This window comes from Melanostigma gelatinosum, assembly GCF_949748355.1.
Source record: "Melanostigma gelatinosum genome assembly, chromosome: 23".
Classification (NCBI taxonomy): Eukaryota; Metazoa; Chordata; class Actinopteri; order Perciformes; family Zoarcidae; genus Melanostigma; species Melanostigma gelatinosum.
The window spans coordinates 8,876,119-8,895,527 of NC_136656.1; the positions used below are offsets into that span (position 1 = coordinate 8,876,119).

General features: G+C 43.4%; 1 protein-coding gene across 2 annotated transcripts in view; it reads right to left on the bottom strand.

Annotated features, from left to right (window-relative positions):
* The window catches only part of kcnip4a (potassium voltage-gated channel interacting protein 4a), a gene marked incomplete at its 5' end in the record, with an annotated part of 133,261 nt that overhangs the window by 40,822 nt on the left and 73,030 nt on the right, over window positions 1-19,409 (bottom strand). Inside the window, one exon of one of the 2 annotated variants that reach the window (XM_079295205.1) lies at window positions 14,995-15,094. The exons of the other annotated variant lie outside the window; for it this stretch is intronic. Within the exon in view, the coding sequence (XP_079151331.1) occupies window positions 14,995-15,094 (100 nt within the window). Of the gene's footprint in view, window positions 1-14,994; window positions 15,095-19,409 lie in introns of those variants that run through there. 2 annotated transcript variants of the gene reach the window in all.

Consider the following 19,409-nt stretch of genomic DNA (forward strand, 5'->3'; position numbering starts at 1 on the left):
AAGCAGCTCGGCAGGAGATCAACCTTGCTGTTCTCTACATGAGTTAGCTGCATATCGTTGCATTCCAGCATCTGCTTCGTGTACTTTGTTTGAGGTGTGCTGAAATGGAGTAGTTTTTCTCCATGAAGAGCAATGTAGTGGGAGCTCTCCATCCGATCAGGGACAATGCCCACCCCAGCAGGGACACAGCGGGTTCGGTGTAGTTTGTTGTGCTTCCTGACGTTTTGCAATACCTCATGTGACATGTGGACGCAGTTAATAGGACGACTGCTGTTTCCTGCAGGGGTGCCGAGCATCTTTTTGTCAAGACGTTCCACCAGGCGGAGCCCTCGGCCAGTTGTGGAGAGTTTGGGGAGCTGTGCGTATTCTGTAAAGTGAGACATATCTGAATGAATTGTTAGATTCGTTGGATCTGTGACTTAGTTGGATCTGTTGGATCTGTGACTTGTTGAATCTGTGACTTGTTGGATCTGTGACTTGATCTGTCTGTACACAATACTTTATACTATGTGTTTTGGAATGTCAAAACATCAAAGGAATTCTTTCTGACATCACAGAATTCTTTCTGACATCACAGAATTCTTTCTGACATCACAGTTTTTTTGCTCAAATTTCTTACAAAACCACGTTTAGACTACTTAAACAAACAATATTACTCATCTAAACCACGTTTAGACGACTTAAACAAACAATGTTACAATCGTCTAAACCACGTTTAGACGACTTAAACAAACAATATTACTCATCTAAACCACGTTTAGACGACTTAAACAAACAATGTTACAATCGTCTAAACCACGTTTAGACGACTTAAACAAACAATATTACTCATCTAAACCACGTTTAGACTACTTAAACAAACAATATTACTCATCTAAACCACGTTTAGACGACTTAAACAATGTTACAATCGTCTAAACCACGTTTAGACGACTTAAACAATGTTACAATCGTCTAAACCACGTTTAGACTACTTAAACAAACAATGTTACAATCGTCTAAACCACGTTTAGACTTAAACAAACAATATTACTCATCTAAACCACGTTTAGACGACTTAAACAAACAATGTTACAATCGTCTAAACCACGTTTAGACTACTTAAACAAACAATATTACTCATCTAAACCACGTTTAGACTACTTAAACAAACAATGTTACAATCGTCTGTTTCGCTGCAGCTTGTTGCCTTCCAGCTTCCGCTTCATTAACTTGGTTTGCGGTGTGCTGAAATGTAGTGTTTCTCCATTAAGTTGAGCACGGTAGTGGGAGTCCTCCACCCCAGCAGGGACACAGCGTTTTCCTGCAAGTGCTCCCTTTTGAGGTGTGCTGAAATGGAGTAGTGTTTCTCCATTAACAGCATGGTACTGGGAGCCCTCCACCCCAACAGGGACAATGGCCACCCCAGCAGGGGCACAGCGTTTTCCTGCAAGTGCTCCCTTTTGAGGTGTGCTGAAATGGAGTAGTGTTTCTCCATTAACAGCACGGTACTGGGAGCCCCCCGCCCCAGCAGGGACAATGGCCACCCCAGCAGGGGCACAGCGTTTTCCTGCAAGTGCTCCCTTTTGAGGTGTGCTGAAATGGAGTAGTGTTTCTCCATTAACAGCACGGTACTGGGAGCCCTCCGCCCCAGCAGGGACAATGGCCACCCCAGCAGGGGCACAGCGTTTTCCTGCAAGTGCTCCCTTTTGAGGTGTGCTGAAATGGGGTAGTGTTTCTCCATTAACAGCACGGTACTGGGAGCCCTCCGCCCCAGCAGGGACAATGCCCACCCCAGCAGGGACACAGCGTTTTCCTGCAAGTGCTCCCTGTTTAGAAACCGATGGAAAGCGGCTCGGCAGATCAACCTTGCTGTTCTCTCCATGAGTTAGCTGCACCTTGTTGCCTTCCAGCTTCTGCGTCATTAACTTGGGTTGCGGTGTGCTGAAATGGAGTAGTGTTTCTCCATTAGGTTGAGCACGGTGGTGGGAGCCCTCCACCCCAGCAGGGGCACAGCGTTTTCCTGCAAGTGCTCCCTTTTGAGGTGTGCTGAAATGGGGTAGTGTTTCTCCATTAACAGCACGGTACTGGGAGCCCCCCGCCCCAGCAGGGACAATGCCCACCCCAGCAGGGACACAGCGTTTTCCTGCAAGTGCTCCCTTTTTAGAAACCGATGGAAAGCGGCTCGGCAGATCAACCTTGCTGTTCTCTCCATGAGTTAGCTGCACCTTGTTGCCTTCCAGCTTCTGCGTCATTAACTTGGGTTGCGGTGTGCTGAAATGGAGTAGTGTTTCTCCATTAGGTTGAGCACGGTGGTGGGAGCCCTCCACCCCAGCAGGGACAATGTCCACCTCAGCAGGGAAACAGCGTTTCCCTGCAAGTGCTCCCTTTTTTGAAATAGATGGAAAGCAGCTCGGCAGGAGATCAACCTTGCTGTTCTCTACATGAGTTAGCTGCATATCGTTGCATTCCAGCATCTGCTTCGTGTACTTTGTTTGAGGTGTGCTGAAATGGAGTAGTTTTTCTCCATGAAGAGCAATGTAGTGGGAGCTCTCCATCCGATCAGGGACAATGCCCACCCCAGCAGGGACACAGCGGGGTCGGTGTAGTTTGTTGTGCTTCCTGACGTTTTGCAATACCTCATGTGACATGTGGACGCAGTTAATAGGACGACTGCTGTTTCCTGCAGGGGTGCCGAGCATCTTTTTGTCAAGACGTTCCACCAGGCGGAGCCCTCGGCCAGTTGTGGAGAGTTTGGGGAGCTGTGCGTATTCTGTAAAGTGAGACATATCTGAATGAATTGTTAGATTCGTTGGATCTGTGACTTAGTTGGATCTGTTGGATCTGTGACTTGTTGAATCTGTGACTTGTTGGATCTGTGACTTGATCTGTCTGTACACAATACTTTATACTATGTGTTTTGGAATGTCAAAACATCAAAGGAATTCTTTCTGACATCACAGAATTCTTTCTGACATCACAGAATTCTTTCTGACATCACGGAATTCTTTCTGACATCACAGAATTCTTTCTGACATCACAGAATTCTTTCTGACATCACAGAATTCTTTCTGACATCACTGCCTTTGCAGTACACTGTGTTTTGGAATGTCAAAACATCACGGAATTCTTTATGACGTCACAGAATTCTTTCTGACATCACTGCCTTTGCAGTACACTATGCAAACATAAAGGGTGATTGTAGAATCACTGAATCATGGGAACCAGGGCTCGATATTGCGCACGTCTTCGTCGCCACGGCAACCCCAGTACGTGTTCTGGCGGATGAAGTCATTTGTGCCGCCGACCGTTACCATGGTTACAACCTAGAGAGGGCGCTGCGGAGGAAGCCACACGTAAAATTACGCAAAGGGGGCGGGGGCGTGCCCGTAGATGCGCGCTGCGCAAGCTTCTGCTTGTTGTTCCCGCAGAGAGAGCGAGAGAGGCGAAGAAGATGGCGGCCGTGTCAAGCGGAGATGCTGCTGCTGTGTCCGCTGCGGCCGGGATTACGCACTCTGCCCGACCGACCCACACGGGCATGGGCTCCCAGAACCGAGCCCAGCCGTCCTCCGGCATCAGCCACTCCGGTCGCACCACCACCACGGCCCCGGAGGCTGCCCTCATCAGCTGTCACATCCCACACGCTGGTGGCACACCAGTGTCACTCACGGTCACACTACTAAAGAGTGGCACAGAGACTGAAAAGAGCCCTCTGTGTCCGGCTGTGTTGTAAATCTATTTTTAACCACAAGCCATCAAGTGGGATACTACCACAGAGTAATGAGCAGCCCAATACATTTTGTATTATTTGCTTGTTGGATCCATTTTGATTAATATACAATCAAGAGCATCTTGGGCTCAGTTGGACCTCTAAAAAGGGCCCTCATCCTGCATATTCCGTATCAGAAACACTGATCAGACTCAATTTAAAGATGTTTTTCTGTCATATTCAACACTTGAAATCTTAAAAAGCTGTCATTGCTCTTCGTAAATACTGAAAATGTGAGTGCCGTGCTCACAATGAATACTTGGTACTGTAGGCACAGTTGAAAACAGGCAAAGCGTACCAATAAGCAGAAAAATACAATTCCCTTTACCAAAGTTGGGTACATTTGAAAAGGCTTCTACAACTACCGAAGTATTGCAGCCGAGCATACAGACTTTTCACTTAAAATGAGTGATTACAATGATTAAGTACTTTCTTCTTCTTTAAAGTATCCTAATAGTTCCAGTCAAAACAGATCAACAATTCAAATAGCACATGACATAGTCATTGATAAAATAGTCTGCATATCAAAATGGTGATTATAATGTGGACTGATTTAAAAATGAGATGGCACAATTCCAGACATCAGTCAGAATGTTTTTAATAAGGGCTATTACGGATTTAATAAAGATGTTTTTCATCAGTCATTTGATTGAAATGTTTAGCATTGTGAATACATTGCCACTGGTATGTGTTGAACTAATCTAAAAACATCATTTGTTATTCAAAACACATGTTGGGATTCCTGTGTTTCAGACCACCGGCAGCACAAATTAACTGCACATCTGCAGTTTGTCTTCAAACACACCGTACAGGGACCAAACATGGAGGAAAGTTGCTTTTGTGACTTTTTCACAAAGCTGTTTGCATGTTCATATCAAAACATTGTTTAGGATTTTACACCAAGAAAACAGAATCACTAATAAAGACCAATAGGGAGGCACGGTTTGAGAGAAAATAAGTCAGAACTTCTTCCATTGAGTAAATATCAGAAATAAAGGAAGTAAAATAAGCAATCTGGCTGGATGGCAGACATTTCTTTGCATCTCATTTGTGAAAGCCCAGTCATCAGGCAAACTCACAGTTATACAGTCTCACAAAACTGCACTCTTTAAACTTGGTCAACAACTAGTGGTTGGAAAAAAAACAGTTTGCAGTTTCCTTACCGTCATAGCCGACTGCTAACAAACCAAACCGCTCCAGCACCTTAACAAAGACGACCACAACTACCAGCACTGCAATCATTTCCAGTCCCTCCAAGTTCATAGTCAACATGTCGGGCGGGTCACAGCGTGCCCATGGTCAAAGACACAGAGCTCAGCGTGCAGCACTGTCTGCAGGCCATTAAACTCCCCTCAAAAGCCCTGCATCTCTGGGTCCGATCAGAGACCGGTACAAGTCAGGGAAGGAAGGAGGGGGAGAAGAAAAGTGTGTGGAAAAGAGAGGACGGAGGGGGGAGATGGAGTAGTAAGGATAAAGACGAGGGGGTGCGAGGAGATAATGGAGAAAGAGAGACAGGGAGGAAAGAAGGAGAGGGTTGAACCTGATCATTGTGACAAACAGGAAGAGAAATGATGGACATGATGCTGAAATAAAACAAGGGAGATGGTACCGAGTACTGTTTGGGTGTGTGCAGAAGTCAAAAGCATCAAAGTCTTAATTCAATTCTGGACTGGTCTTTCTGTAAAGCTTTGTCTTTTTCCTTGTCTGATTATAATAATCCACAACATTCAGCTTTACCACTAATTAAGACAACAACGCCACTTGTCCTAAAATCGCCACGCTTTTAATGTAAAAGTATAAATTAAAAAAGGAGTCTACAAAATGCCTTGAATACTTTAAGACAAAGTACTACAAGTACTACAGAAAGAACACCGTGCCAGTCCCTCCGCAGCCAGAGACGTGAAAAGATTTCCAAGATTTCCCACCTTTTCAATATTTACTCTGTTATAAGGAACTAACGGCGGACATGATCGAGCCGTGGCTCAACAAGGAAGCCGTGCAAAATGTCAGCGCGAGAAAGAACCGAACCCGCGTGTGTGACCTCACCGCCACCTGGATTTAAAATAAAGCGGGAAACCTTAAGGGAGAGATGACAAGGGAGAGGTCAGAGAGAAAGACAACACGGCAGAGAAGAAAGGACTCGGAGGCGGCGAGTTGAAATGTGCCTGCAGGTGGCTGCTGGAAAAAAGAGGAAAATAGTTAAATTGGTGTCTCCTGCTTCTCTTTCAGTGTCGACAATAACACTTCGTGTCTGTAGTTTTCCAATAGTCACTGCTAAACATGATAGGGTATGTTCACATGTCTGTTTAAAAAACGTTCAGTCTTCAGTCCACCTTTAAAATCCAGGAAATGCATGCCCATTTCCTTCAGTGCATCACATCCTATAGATACAAAAATAGACATTTCAACACGTTTAACAGGATGACTTCTATGAGTGCGTTGTTTCTGGACATGACAGGGTCGGCAACCTCGTAGGAAGCACCTCGAGAACAGAGGTTGTAGGGTCTTAAAAAGGTGTGATAGACGTCCCGCAGGCAGAAGATGTTGCTAGACAGAGAGGAAAATAACTTCCAGCTGTGTTTTAAATTTAACTTACTTTTTGCCTTTTCTTTCCCGAGATGCGTTTCTATTCCGCCCTAATAACAGAACATGACCTCATCTCAAAGAAACTGCCTGCACTCTCCAGCATCTGCTCTCCAGTCACCTCACAACTTTGCATAGGGTGTAATCAAGGCCCTATGAAATAATGAAATAGAAGAATGTTTGTGCATATCATCAGCACACAGTATGCTGCATCAATCAGTGTGTGATTGGTGATGAAGGTAATTGCCGGCGTGGAGCGTTGTGGTGTGCTGGTTAAAGCCAGGACTGCACACTGTACTGTAGGTGGCAAACAATGTCTGCAGCACCTGCAAACTTCAAAAGAAAACCTGCTGCATGAGAAATACACTGGGTTATCACTCAGTAACATTTGAGCAGGGTATCAGTCCAAAATTTAAATAAGTTGGTGAATCATTGACACCCAGTGGGAATTGTGGAAATGATGACACACAAACAATATTCAGAGTTTGTTTCATATATCTAAAAACAAAACTGGATGTCCCTAGATGACATTTATTTTTCAAATGTAAGACCGATGATATTCTCTCTTTTCCTTATTGTGGGCAAATCCCATTAAACGACCAAACAACAACAATGAATTTATCTTACTAACAAGTATTGCCTCTGAAGCCAAAGCCTGATATCTCTGTGCCATCGAGCTCCATTGTTGTCCAAAAGCTATGAAAATGAACCACAATGTTGCACTGGGTGACATGCTCCTTCAACACAATGAACATGGGCACGACAGCATTTTCATTCAATGTCACATGCACCAACCTGCCACTTAGAAGACAGTCAAGAGCACACACTTCAATCAATCCGCAGCTGAAAATAGTCCCAAGTGCACCATTTACTCCTGTAACATTTGCTAATAACACATCGCCCCACCATTTTTTTTAAATTGCAGTAAAGATGATCCAATTATAAAGATCTTCATCTCCAGCAGGAGCTAATTTGGGCTGTGATCTATATGCACTATTCGCATTAAATCAACACATTTTCTGGTCACAACAGGGAATTAGCCATTTCAATAGCCCTCCTTGTCCTCCCTATATTTTGGCCTATTTAGATCAAAGTGAGTACAACTGTGATAGGTGGGCATGCAGGTAAAACAACGTAAATGAATAAGCACAAAGAAAGAAAAAATCTGTTTCTTTATGTGTACCTAAATCAAGTTACAAGTGAATTCCCGTGAAGTGCTGCAACATGGCGTTAAAACGAATAAATGTCCTCCATTGGTTTTTACAGAAATGACACAAGAAGTGGCCTGTCACCTTAAAATAATATGTTTGCTATGTAAGACATTTTCTTGGAAAGATGCAATACAATTGAAACAAATGCTCTTTGTTTTAATAGAAAACACGATGAGAGTGGGCACTTAAGAGTGAACTCTTGCTAAATAATGACAACTCGACAGGACCCACATGTATTATCCCGCTTCCTACAGTAAATTATCAAAATTTGAATTTTGGTTTTAATTGCAATGTATTTCGGTCAGTCAGTCACTCCAATGCAGTACTGTTGATTTTAGCTCATCTCACTGCAAGAAGCTCGTTTGTGGTATTCTGCTGCCATCATGTGGAAACCAGGAGAACCAACAACTCAAAGCTCTGAACCAAGTGGAAGAGTCAAAACTGCAAATAGAGAGCAAATGTAACACTGCAAGTACAACTTAATCTGTTACACGTGATTCCACTGTTTTTACAACTATTTGTTATCCATGTATGACGATATGGAATTCATATTTTGGGTAGTATTAGACAACCATCTTCATCCTCCACTGACAGTAGTTAATTGTATTTCCTTGCCTGCATTAATGGATGTATGTGTTTTAGAACATCCCCAGTTTGGACATGAGGCTTGCCGATATTTATTTTTGCATTGACTAATGATTTAGCGCAAAAACACATCACTTATTTCTATTTTCATTTGTATTTTTATACAGTCTGTAGCATTCGCGTGAGGTTTTCTTACATTGACAATTCACTGACTGACGGAGGTCTGTGACAGAAACGCTGTACAGCCGAAACTGTCTGCATTACGGTGGGGAAGGAGGCGTACAAGCGAATCAGGACTGCATGCTGGGGTGTCTGTACATGGCTAAGCCCACTTTCCTGCACCTGCAGAGCCTCTCTGAAGCAGGGTGCTGGGTCTAAGTGAGCCCTCTACTTAGTCACTGTGTCCTGTGGGAATGGAGTGATTCATTTCACAGAACAAAGTGCCATCCCACGACGTGGAAAACCAAAACAAAACGTGCCGCCCTAAAGCCAACGGATTCTCCTTTCAATTTAAATGCTAATTTAGAAAACAGTCCACAGTGACTTTGAAAAGGGCAGAGATTACATGAAGCTGATAACAGAGGAATAAAGAAACCCAGAGGGAAGTGGGAGATGCATAAGTGACCCCTCCTCGTTTCCTCTTGTAAGACTATAGCCGTTGTACATTTGCATATCACACATTTGCATATCTGAAGGCATTTACACGCCATGTGGCATCATAAAATCAATAACATTTCCCAACTGTTGTGAGAAGAACTGCATTTCATCAAGATTTTCAAATGGGAGACGCCACATGCAACCTTTTGTAAATGCAAGGTAAGCCTTGCATCAGAAACATGATGGGTAACACTGGTCCTCGACAAAGTGCTGCTCTGCAGTCTGTAGCAGCTCAGAGCAATTCATAGAGGACAATTCAGTTCTGAACATCACGCACGCTATATTAATGACCACCAGAATCATTCGAGGACTTCTGCAGTGTAGACTGTGATATGGATCAGTAGACTAGCACCTGGGGTGAGATGCGAGTGCGTAAGAACCATGTCCATACCAAATGTTCTCTCAAATCTCTGTCATATTGTGAAATCCATCCGGCATTTCTGAACAAGATGAGTAAATCTGTGAAACAAATGTTGCATGTGACAGATGGGTCGGAAAAACCGAATGGGAACAATTTGAAGTCGTCTGGGCATATGGGTCTTTTATGCAGTGATTGTGTGCCTTTGACAAAGAGACTATTAGTCTTTCATTTACAGGAAAGAAGACGAGCATTTCTCAAAGATTTTGTCTGAAAACTGCGGTTCGTTAAACGTGTTCATGAAATGCTGCTGGTCGATTTATTTGCTGCCGTTACACTCAATTGGGTCATCTAAAGCTTAGAGAATTGCTGAGAGTCGGGATGTCAGCTCTGAATGTGATTTTCATGCGATCAAATTTGGCTACGAGCACTGGCTACCCCCAGAAATGACAGCTGCTCTCCCTGTGGTCGGCCAAAGTCTCCGCTCAGTTCTGTAAACACCAGAAGGGCCTGGAGGGAGACTGGGCAAGCAACAAGAGCCACAATGGACATCCCCATCACTCTGTGGGTTAATGTCACGAGGAAGAAGCTGACGAAAACAAACCTCAGCATATCTCAACTTAGTTTACATCGCTTATTCATTCAGCCGAGTGACAAAAGAACAAATGTGCTCCTATTCTAGGAATCAGTGAACTTGTTCAGACTTTATTGAACGAATTTCACCTGCATTTTGTACTCTTCCAGTTGGTAGCCTGAGTCATCGTTAATGTTTCACATTCGAACAGCCTATCTCACGCCTACACAAACTCAACTCATAAAAGCTCCTAACACAAGAATTTAAAACAGTAATCATGACAGGACGGACACACCAGCTAGTACCACCATAATGCCACGTCTCTTATCCTGAGGACATTTGAAACACTGTGGAAACACACAAAGCCCGGCGAGTGTGAAAATGAGTTGGAGGGCAAAGTTTATGGGTGCTAGCGTCATCTCTTGTCATGTCGATGAGCGCGGCTCTGATAATTAATGGGATGTATTAGAGTGGGGAGTGGAGTAGCACTTGGGTCGAAGGACAGTCAACGTTTTATTATGGTGTCCTCGTCTAAAGAGCACTCTAAAGTGTGAATCAGACTGTTGCACGATTTTTCTAAATATTGGGTGGAAATATCAATCCAAAAACCAGTTTCGAGCTGGATTTCCACAATGAACTTACATTATTTTGACCTTCTTCGAGGATGTGAGGGTTACAGTTTTTGAAATGCGACAACTAACTTCATTGAAAAGTTGTATTGTCAATACATTTCAGGGTGTCTTCTTCAATTCAGTGTCCATCACGTTTTTTGGAGCCAAATTGACAGATATTGACCTTACAGTGATACAACACAGAGAAAAGCTGCGACAAATGTTTGGCTTTTTTCTTTGATGGTTGACTTAATTGTGTGTTTGTACATCCACAGCCAACTAATCTATTATCTAATCAGTTAATCAGCTAATTGAGCCTTCACTATACCTCTTCCCTGAACAGCAATTGTCCAATCACAGCTTAGCAACCGTGACTAGGAAGCTTGTACAATTTTGGATTTCTTAACATTCTGAAGCTGTGTGCGAGCTTTCCAATGTAAAAAAAACAAGAGCAGCAAAACTGTAAGAAACAGTTAGCAGTGAATTGATGTGCTAATATATGGCTACAGCAGTTATAACTCAGCATAATAGCACTAATGTGTTGTACTACAATTCCCAAACACAATCATTTCTTTAATTTCCCTTTATCTGCTTCATATTAGCTGAAAACAACAGGTCAGTCTCCGAATAAGCAACAAACGACTTCAACAAACAATGTTACACTCATCTAAACCACGTTTAGACTACTTAAACAAACAATATTACTCATCTAAACCACGTTTAGACTACTTAAACAAACAATATTACTCATCTAAACCACGTTTAGACGACTTAAACAAACAATGTTACAATCGTCTAAACCACGTTTAGACTTAAACAAACAATATTACTCATCTAAACCACGTTTAGACGACTTAAACAAACAATATTACTCATCTAAACCACGTTTAGACTACTTAAACAAACAATATTACTCATCTAAACCACGTTTAGACGACTTAAACAAACAATGTTACAATCGTCTAAACCACGTTTAGACGACTTAAACAAACAATATTACTCATCTAAACCACGTTTAGACGACTTAAACAAACAATGTTACAATCGTCTAAACCACGTTTAGACTACTTAAACAAACAATATTACTCATCTAAACCACGTTTAGACGACTTAAACAAACAATGTTACAATCGTCTAAACCACGTTTAGACGACTTAAACAAACAATATTACTCATCTAAACCACGTTTAGACGACTTAAACAAACAATGTTACAATCGTCTAAACCACGTTTAGACTACTTAAACAAACAATATTACTCATCTAAACCACGTTTAGACTACTTAAACAAACAATGTTACAATCGTCTGTTTCGCTGCAGCTTGTTGCCTTCCAGCTTCCGCTTCATTAACTTGGTTTGAGGTGTGCTGAAATGGAGTAGTGTTTCTCCATTAACAGCATGGTAGTGGGAGTCCTCCACCCCAACAGGGACACAGCGTTTTCCTGCAAGTGCTCCCTTTTGAGGTGTGCTGAAATGGAGTAGTGTTTCTCCATTAACAGCAAGGTAGTGGGGGCCCTCCGCCCCAACAGGGACAATGCCCACCCCAGCAGGGGCACAGCGTTTTCCTGCAAGTGCTCCCTTTTGAGGTGTGCTGAAATGGAGTAGTGTTTCTCCATTAACAGCACGGTACTGGGAGCCCTCCGCCCCAACAGGGACAATGCCCACCCCAGCAGGGGCACAGCGTTTTCCTGCAAGTGCTCCCTTTTGAGGTGTGCTGAAATGGAGTAGTGTTTCTCCATTAACAGCAAAGTAGTGGGGGCCCTCCGCCCCAACAGGGACAATGCCCACCCCAGCAGGGGCACAGCGTTTTCCTGCAAGTGCTCCCTTTTGAGGTGTGCTGAAATGGGGTAGTGTTTCTCCATTAACAGCACGGTACTGGGAGCCCTCCGCCCCAACAGGGACAATGCCCACCCCAGCAGGGGCACAGCGTTTTCCTGCAAGTGCTCCCTTTTGAGGTGTGCTGAAATGGGGTAGTGTTTCTCCATTAACAGCAAGGTAGTGGGGGCCCTCCGCCCCAGCAGGGACAATGCCCACCCCAGCAGGGACACAGCGTTTTCCTGCAAGTGCTCCCTTTTTAGAAACCGATGGAAAGCGGCTCGGCAGATCAACCTTGCTGTTCTCTCCATGAGTTAGCTGCACCTTGTTGCCTTCCAGCTTCTGTTTCATTAACTTGGGTTGCGGTGTGCTGAAATGGAGTAGTGTTTCTCCATTAGGTTGAGCACGGTGGTGGGAGCCCTCCACCCCAGCAGGGACAATGTCCACCTCAGCAGGGAAACAGCGGTTCCCTGCAAGTGCTCCCTTTTTTGAAATAGATGGAAAGCAGCTCGGCAGGAGATCAACCTTGCTGTTCTCTACATGAGTTAGCTGCATATCGTTGCATTCCAGCATCTGCTTCGTGTACTTTGTTTGAGGTGTGCTGAAATGGAGTAGTTTTTCTCCATGAAGAGCAATGTAGTGGGAGCTCTCCATCCGATCAGGGACAATGCCCACCCCAGCAGGGACACAGCGGGTTCGGTGTAGTTTGTTGTGCTTCCTGACGTTTTGCAATACCTCATGTGACATGTGGACGCAGTTAATAGGACGACTGCTGTTTCCTGCAGGGGTGCCGAGCATCTTTTTGTCAAGACGTTCCACCAGGCGGAGCCCTCGGCCAGTTGTGGAGAGTTTGGGGAGCTGTGCGTATTCTGTAAAGTGAGACATATCTGAATGAATTGTTAGATTCGTTGGATCTGTGACTTAGTTGGATCTGTTGGATCTGTGACTTGTTGAATCTGTGACTTGTTGGATCTGTGACTTGATCTGTCTGTACACAATACTTTATACTATGTGTTTTGGAATGTCAAAACATCAAAGGAATTCTTTCTGACATCACAGAATTCTTTCTGACATCACGGAATTCTTTATGACGTCACAGAATTCTTTCTGACATGGTGATTGTAGAATCACTGAATCATGGGAACCAGGGCTCGATATTGCGCACGTCTTCGTCGCCACGGCAACCCCAGTACGTGTTCTGGCGGATGAAGTCATTTGTGCCGCCGACCGTTACCATGGTTACAACCTAGAGAGGGCGCTGCGGAGGAAGCCACACGTAAAATGACGCAAAGGGGGCGGGGGCGTGCCCGTAGATGCGCGCTGCGCAAGCTTCTGCTTGTTGTTCCCGCAGAGAGAGCGAGAGAGGCGAAGAAGATGGCGGCCGTGTCAAGCGGAGATGCTGCTGCTGTGTCCGCTGCGGCCGGGATTACGCACTCTGCCCGACCGACCCACACGGGCATGGGCTCCCAGAACCGAGCCCAGCCGTCCTCCGGCATCAGCCACTCCGGTCGCACCACCACCACGGCCCCGGAGGCTGCCCTCATCAGCTGTCACATCCCACACGCTGGTGGCACACCAGTGTCACTCACGGTCACACTACTAAAGAGTGGCACAGAGACTGAAAAGAGCCCTCTGTGTCCGGCTGTGTTGTAAATCTATTTTTAACCACAAGCCATCAAGTGGGATACTACCACAGAGTAATGAGCAGCCCAATACATTTTGTATTATTTGCTTGTTGGATCCATTTTGATTAATATACAATCAAGAGCATCTTGGGCTCAGTTGGACCTCTAAAAAGGGCCCTCATCCTGCATATTCCGTATCAGAAACACTGATCAGACTCAATTTAAAGATGTTTTTCTGTCATATTCAACACTTGAAATCTTAAAAAGCTGTCATTGCTCTTCGTAAATACTGAAAATGTGAGTGCCGTGCTCACAATGAATACTTGGTACTGTAGGCACAGTTGAAAACAGGCAAAGCGTACCAATAAGCAGAAAAATACAATTCCCTTTACCAAAGTTGGGTACATTTGAAAAGGCTTCTACAACTACCGAAGTATTGCAGCCGAGCATACAGACTTTTCACTTAAAATGAGTGATTACAATGATTAAGTACTTTCTTCTTCTTTAAAGTATCCTAATAGTTCCAGTCAAAACAGATCAACAATTCAAATAGCACATGACATAGTCATTGATAAAATAGTCTGCATATCAAAATGGTGATTATAATGTGGACTGATTTAAAAATGAGATGGCACAATTCCAGACATCAGTCAGAATGTTTTTAATAAGGGCTATTACGGATTTAATAAAGATGTTTTTCATCAGTCATTTGATTGAAATGTTTAGCATTGTGAATACATTGCCACTGGTATGTGTTGAACTAATCTAAAAACATAATTTGTTATTCAAAACACATGTTGGGATTCCTGTGTTTCAGACCACCGGCAGCACAAATTAACTGCACATCTGCAGTTTGTCTTCAAACACACCGTACAGGGACCAAACATGGAGGAAAGTTGCTTTTGGGACTTTTTCACAAAGCTGTTTGCATGTTCATATCAAAACATTGTTTAGGATTTTACACCAAGAAAACAGAATCACTAATAAAGACCAATAGGGAGGCACGGTTTGAGAGAAAATAAGTCAGAACTTCTTCCATTGAGTAAATATCAGAAATAAAGGAAGTAAAATAAGCAATCTGGCTGGATGGCAGACATTTCTTTGCATCTCATTTGTGAAAGCCCAGTCATCAGGCAAACTCACAGTTATACAGTCTCACAAAACTGCACTCTTTAAACTTGGTCAACAACTAGTGGTTGGAAAAAAAACAGTTTGCAGTTTCCTTACCGTCATAGCCGACTGCTAACAAACCAAACCGCTCCAGCACCTTAACAAAGACGACCACAACTACCAGCACTGCAATCATTTCCAGTCCCTCCAAGTTCATAGTCAACATGTCGGGCGGGTCACAGCGTGCCCATGGTCAAAGACACAGAGCTCAGCGTGCAGCACTGTCTGCAGGCCATTAAACTCCCCTCAAAAGCCCTGCATCTCTGGGTCCGATCAGAGACCGGTACAAGTCAGGGAAGGAAGGAGGGGGAGAAGAAAAGTGTGTGGAAAAGAGAGGACGGAGGGGGGAGATGGAGTAGTAAGGATAAAGACGAGGGGGTGCGAGGAGATAATGGAGAAAGAGAGACAGGGAGGAAAGAAGGAGAGGGTTGAACCTGATCATTGTGACAAACAGGAAGAGAAATGATGGACATGATGCTGAAATAAAACAAGGGAGATGGTACCGAGTACTGTTTGGGTGTGTGCAGAAGTCAAAAGCATCAAAGTCTTAATTCAATTCTGGACTGGTCTTTCTGTAAAGCTTTGTCTTTTTCCTTGTCTGATTATAATAATCCACAACATTCAGCTTTACCACTAATTAAGACAACAACGCCACTTGTCCTAAAATCGCCACGCTTTTAATGTAAAAGTATAAATTAAAAAAGGAGTCTACAAAATGCCTTGAATACTTTAAGACAAAGTACTACAAGTACTACAGAAAGAACACCGTGCCAGTCCCTCCGCAGCCAGAGACGTGAAAAGATTTCCAAGATTTCCCACCTTTTCAATATTTACTCTGTTATAAGGAACTAACGGCGGACATGATCGAGCCGTGGCTCAACAAGGAAGCCGTGCAAAATGTCAGCGCGAGAAAGAACCGAACCCGCGTGTGTGACCTCACCGCCACCTGGATTTAAAATAAAGCGGGAAACCTTAAGGGAGAGATGACAAGGGAGAGGTCAGAGAGAAAGACAACACGGCAGAGAAGAAAGGACTCGGAGGCGGCGAGTTGAAATGTGCCTGCAGGTGGCTGCTGGAAAAAAGAGGAAAATAGTTAAATTGGTGTCTCCTGCTTCTCTTTCAGTGTCGACAATAACACTTCGTGTCTGTAGTTTTCCAATAGTCACTGCTAAACATGATAGGGTATGTTCACATGTCTGTTTAAAAAACGTTCAGTCTTCAGTCCACCTTTAAAATCCAGGAAATGCATGCCCATTTCCTTCAGTGCATCACATCCTATAGATACAAAAATAGACATTTCAACACGTTTAACAGGATGACTTCTATGAGTGCGTTGTTTCTGGACATGACAGGGTCGGCAACCTCGTAGGAAGCACCTCGAGAACAGAGGTTGTAGGGTCTTAAAAAGGTGTGATAGACGTCCCGCAGGCAGAAGATGTTGCTAGACAGAGAGGAAAATAACTTCCAGCTGTGTTTTAAATTTAACTTACTTTTTGCCTTTTCTTTCCCGAGATGCGTTTCTATTCCGCCCTAATAACAGAACATGACCTCATCTCAAAGAAACTGCCTGCACTCTCCAGCATCTGCTCTCCAGTCACCTCACAACTTTGCATAGGGTGTAATCAAGGCCCTATGAAATAATGAAATAGAAGAATGTTTGTGCATATCATCAGCACACAGTATGCTGCATCAATCAGTGTGTGATTGGTGATGAAGGTAATTGCCGGCGTGGAGCGTTGTGGTGTGCTGGTTAAAGCCAGGACTGCACACTGTACTGTAGGTGGCAAACAATGTCTGCAGCACCTGCAAACTTCAAAAGAAAACCTGCTGCATGAGAAATACACTGGGTTATCACTCAGTAACATTTGAGCAGGGTATCAGTCCAAAATTTAAATAAGTTGGTGAATCATTGACACCCAGTGGGAATTGTGGAAATGATGACACACAAACAATATTCAGAGTTTGTTTCATATATCTAAAAACAAAACTGGATGTCCCTAGATGACATTTATTTTTCAAATGTAAGACCGATGATATTCTCTCTTTTCCTTATTGTGGGCAAATCCCATTAAACGACCAAACAACAACAATGAATTTATCTTACTAACAAGTATTGCCTCTGAAGCCAAAGCCTGATATCTCTGTGCCATCGAGCTCCATTGTTGTCCAAAAGCTATGAAAATGAACCACAATGTTGCACTGGGTGACATGCTCCTTCAACACAATGAACATGGGCACGACAGCATTTTCATTCAATGTCACATGCACCAACCTGCCACTTAGAAGACAGTCAAGAGCACACACTTCAATCAATCCGCAGCTGAAAATAGTCCCAAGTGCACCATTTACTCCTGTAACATTTGCTAATAACACATCGCCCCACCATTTTTTTTAAATTGCAGTAAAGATGATCCAATTATAAAGATCTTCATCTCCAGCAGGAGCTAATTTGGGCTGTGATCTATATGCACTATTCGCATTAAATCAACACATTTTCTGGTCACAACAGGGAATTAGCCATTTCAATAGCCCTCCTTGTCCTCCCTATATTTTGGCCTATTTAGATCAAAGTGAGTACAACTGTGATAGGTGGGCATGCAGGTAAAACAACGTAAATGAATAAGCACAAAGAAAGAAAAAATCTGTTTCTTTATGTGTACCTAAATCAAGTTACAAGTGAATTCCCGTGAAGTGCTGCAACATGGCGTTAAAACGAATAAATGTCCTCCATTGGTTTTTACAGAAATGACACAAGAAGTGGCCTGTCACCTTAAAATAATATGTTTGCTATGTAAGACATTTTCTTGGAAAGATGCAATACAATTGAAACAAATGCTCTTTGTTTTAATAGAAAACACGATGAGAGTGGGCACTTAAGAGTGAACTCTTGCTAAATAATGACAACTCGACAGGACCCACATGTATTATCCCGCTTCCTACAGTAAATTATCAAAATTTGAATTTTGGTTTTAATTGCAATGTATTTCGGTCAGTCAGTCACTCCAATGCAGTACTGTTGATTTTAGCTCATCTCACTGCAAGAAGCTCGTTTGTGGTATTCTGCTGCCATCATGTGGAAACCAGGAGAACCAACAACTCAAAGCTCTGAACCAAGTGGAAGAGTCAAAACTGCAAATAGAGAGCAAATGTAACACTGCAAGTACAACTTAATCTGTTACACGTGATTCCACTGTTTTTACAACTATTTGTTATCCATGTATGACGATATGGAATTCATATTTTGGGTAGTATTAGACAACCATCTTCATCCTCCACTGACAGTAGTTAATTGTATTTCCTTGCCTGCATTAATGGATGTATGTGTTTTAGAACATCCCCAGTTTGGACATGAGGCTTGCCGATATTTATTTTTGCATTGACTAATGATTTAGCGCAAAAACACATCACTTATTTCTATTTTCATTTGTATTTTTATCCAGTCTGTAGCATTCGCGTGAGGTTTTCTTACATTGACAATTCACTGACTGACGGAGGTCCGTGACAGAAACGCTGTACAGCCGAAACTGTCTGCATTACGGTGGGGAAGGGGGCGCACAAGCGAATCAGGACTGCATGCTGGGGTGTCTGTACATGGCTAAGCCCACTTTCCTGCACCTGCAGAGCCTCTCTGAAGCAGGGTGCTGGGTCTAAGTGAGCCCTCTACTTAGTCACTGTGTCCTGTGGGAATGGAGTGATTCATTTCACAGAACAAAGTGCCATCCCACGACGTGGAAAACCAAAACAAAACGTGCCGCCCTAAAGCCAACGGATTCTCCTTTCAATTTAAATGCTAATTTAGAAAACAGTCCACAGTGACTTTGAAAAGGGCAGAGATTACATGAAGCTGATAACAGAGGAATAAAGAAACCCAGAGGGAAGTGGGAGATGCATAAGTGACCCCTCCTCGTTTCCTCTTGTAAGACTATAGCCGTTGTACATTTGCATATCACACATTTGCATATCTGAAGGCATTTACACGCCATGTGGCATCATAAAATCAATAACATTTCCCAACTGTTGTGAGAAGAACTGCATTTCATCAAGATTTTCAAATGGGAGACGCCACATGCAACCTTTTGTAAATGCAAGGTAAGCCTTGCATCAGAAACATGATGGGTAACACTGGTCCTCGACAAAGTGCTGCTCTGCAGTCTGTAGCAGCTCAGAGCAATTCATAGAGGACAATTCAGTTCTGAACATCACGCACACTATATTAATGACCACCAGAATCATTCGAGGACTTCTGCAGTGTATACTGTGATATGGATCAGTAGACTAGCACCTGGGGTGAGATGCGAGTGCGTAAGAACCATGTCCATACCAAATGTTCTCTCAAATCTCTGTCATATTGTGAAATCCATCCGGCATTTCTGAACAAGATGAGTAAATCTGTGAAACAAATGTTGCATGTGACAGATGGGTCGGAAAAACCGAATGGGAACAATTTGAAGTCGTCTGGGCATATGGGTCTT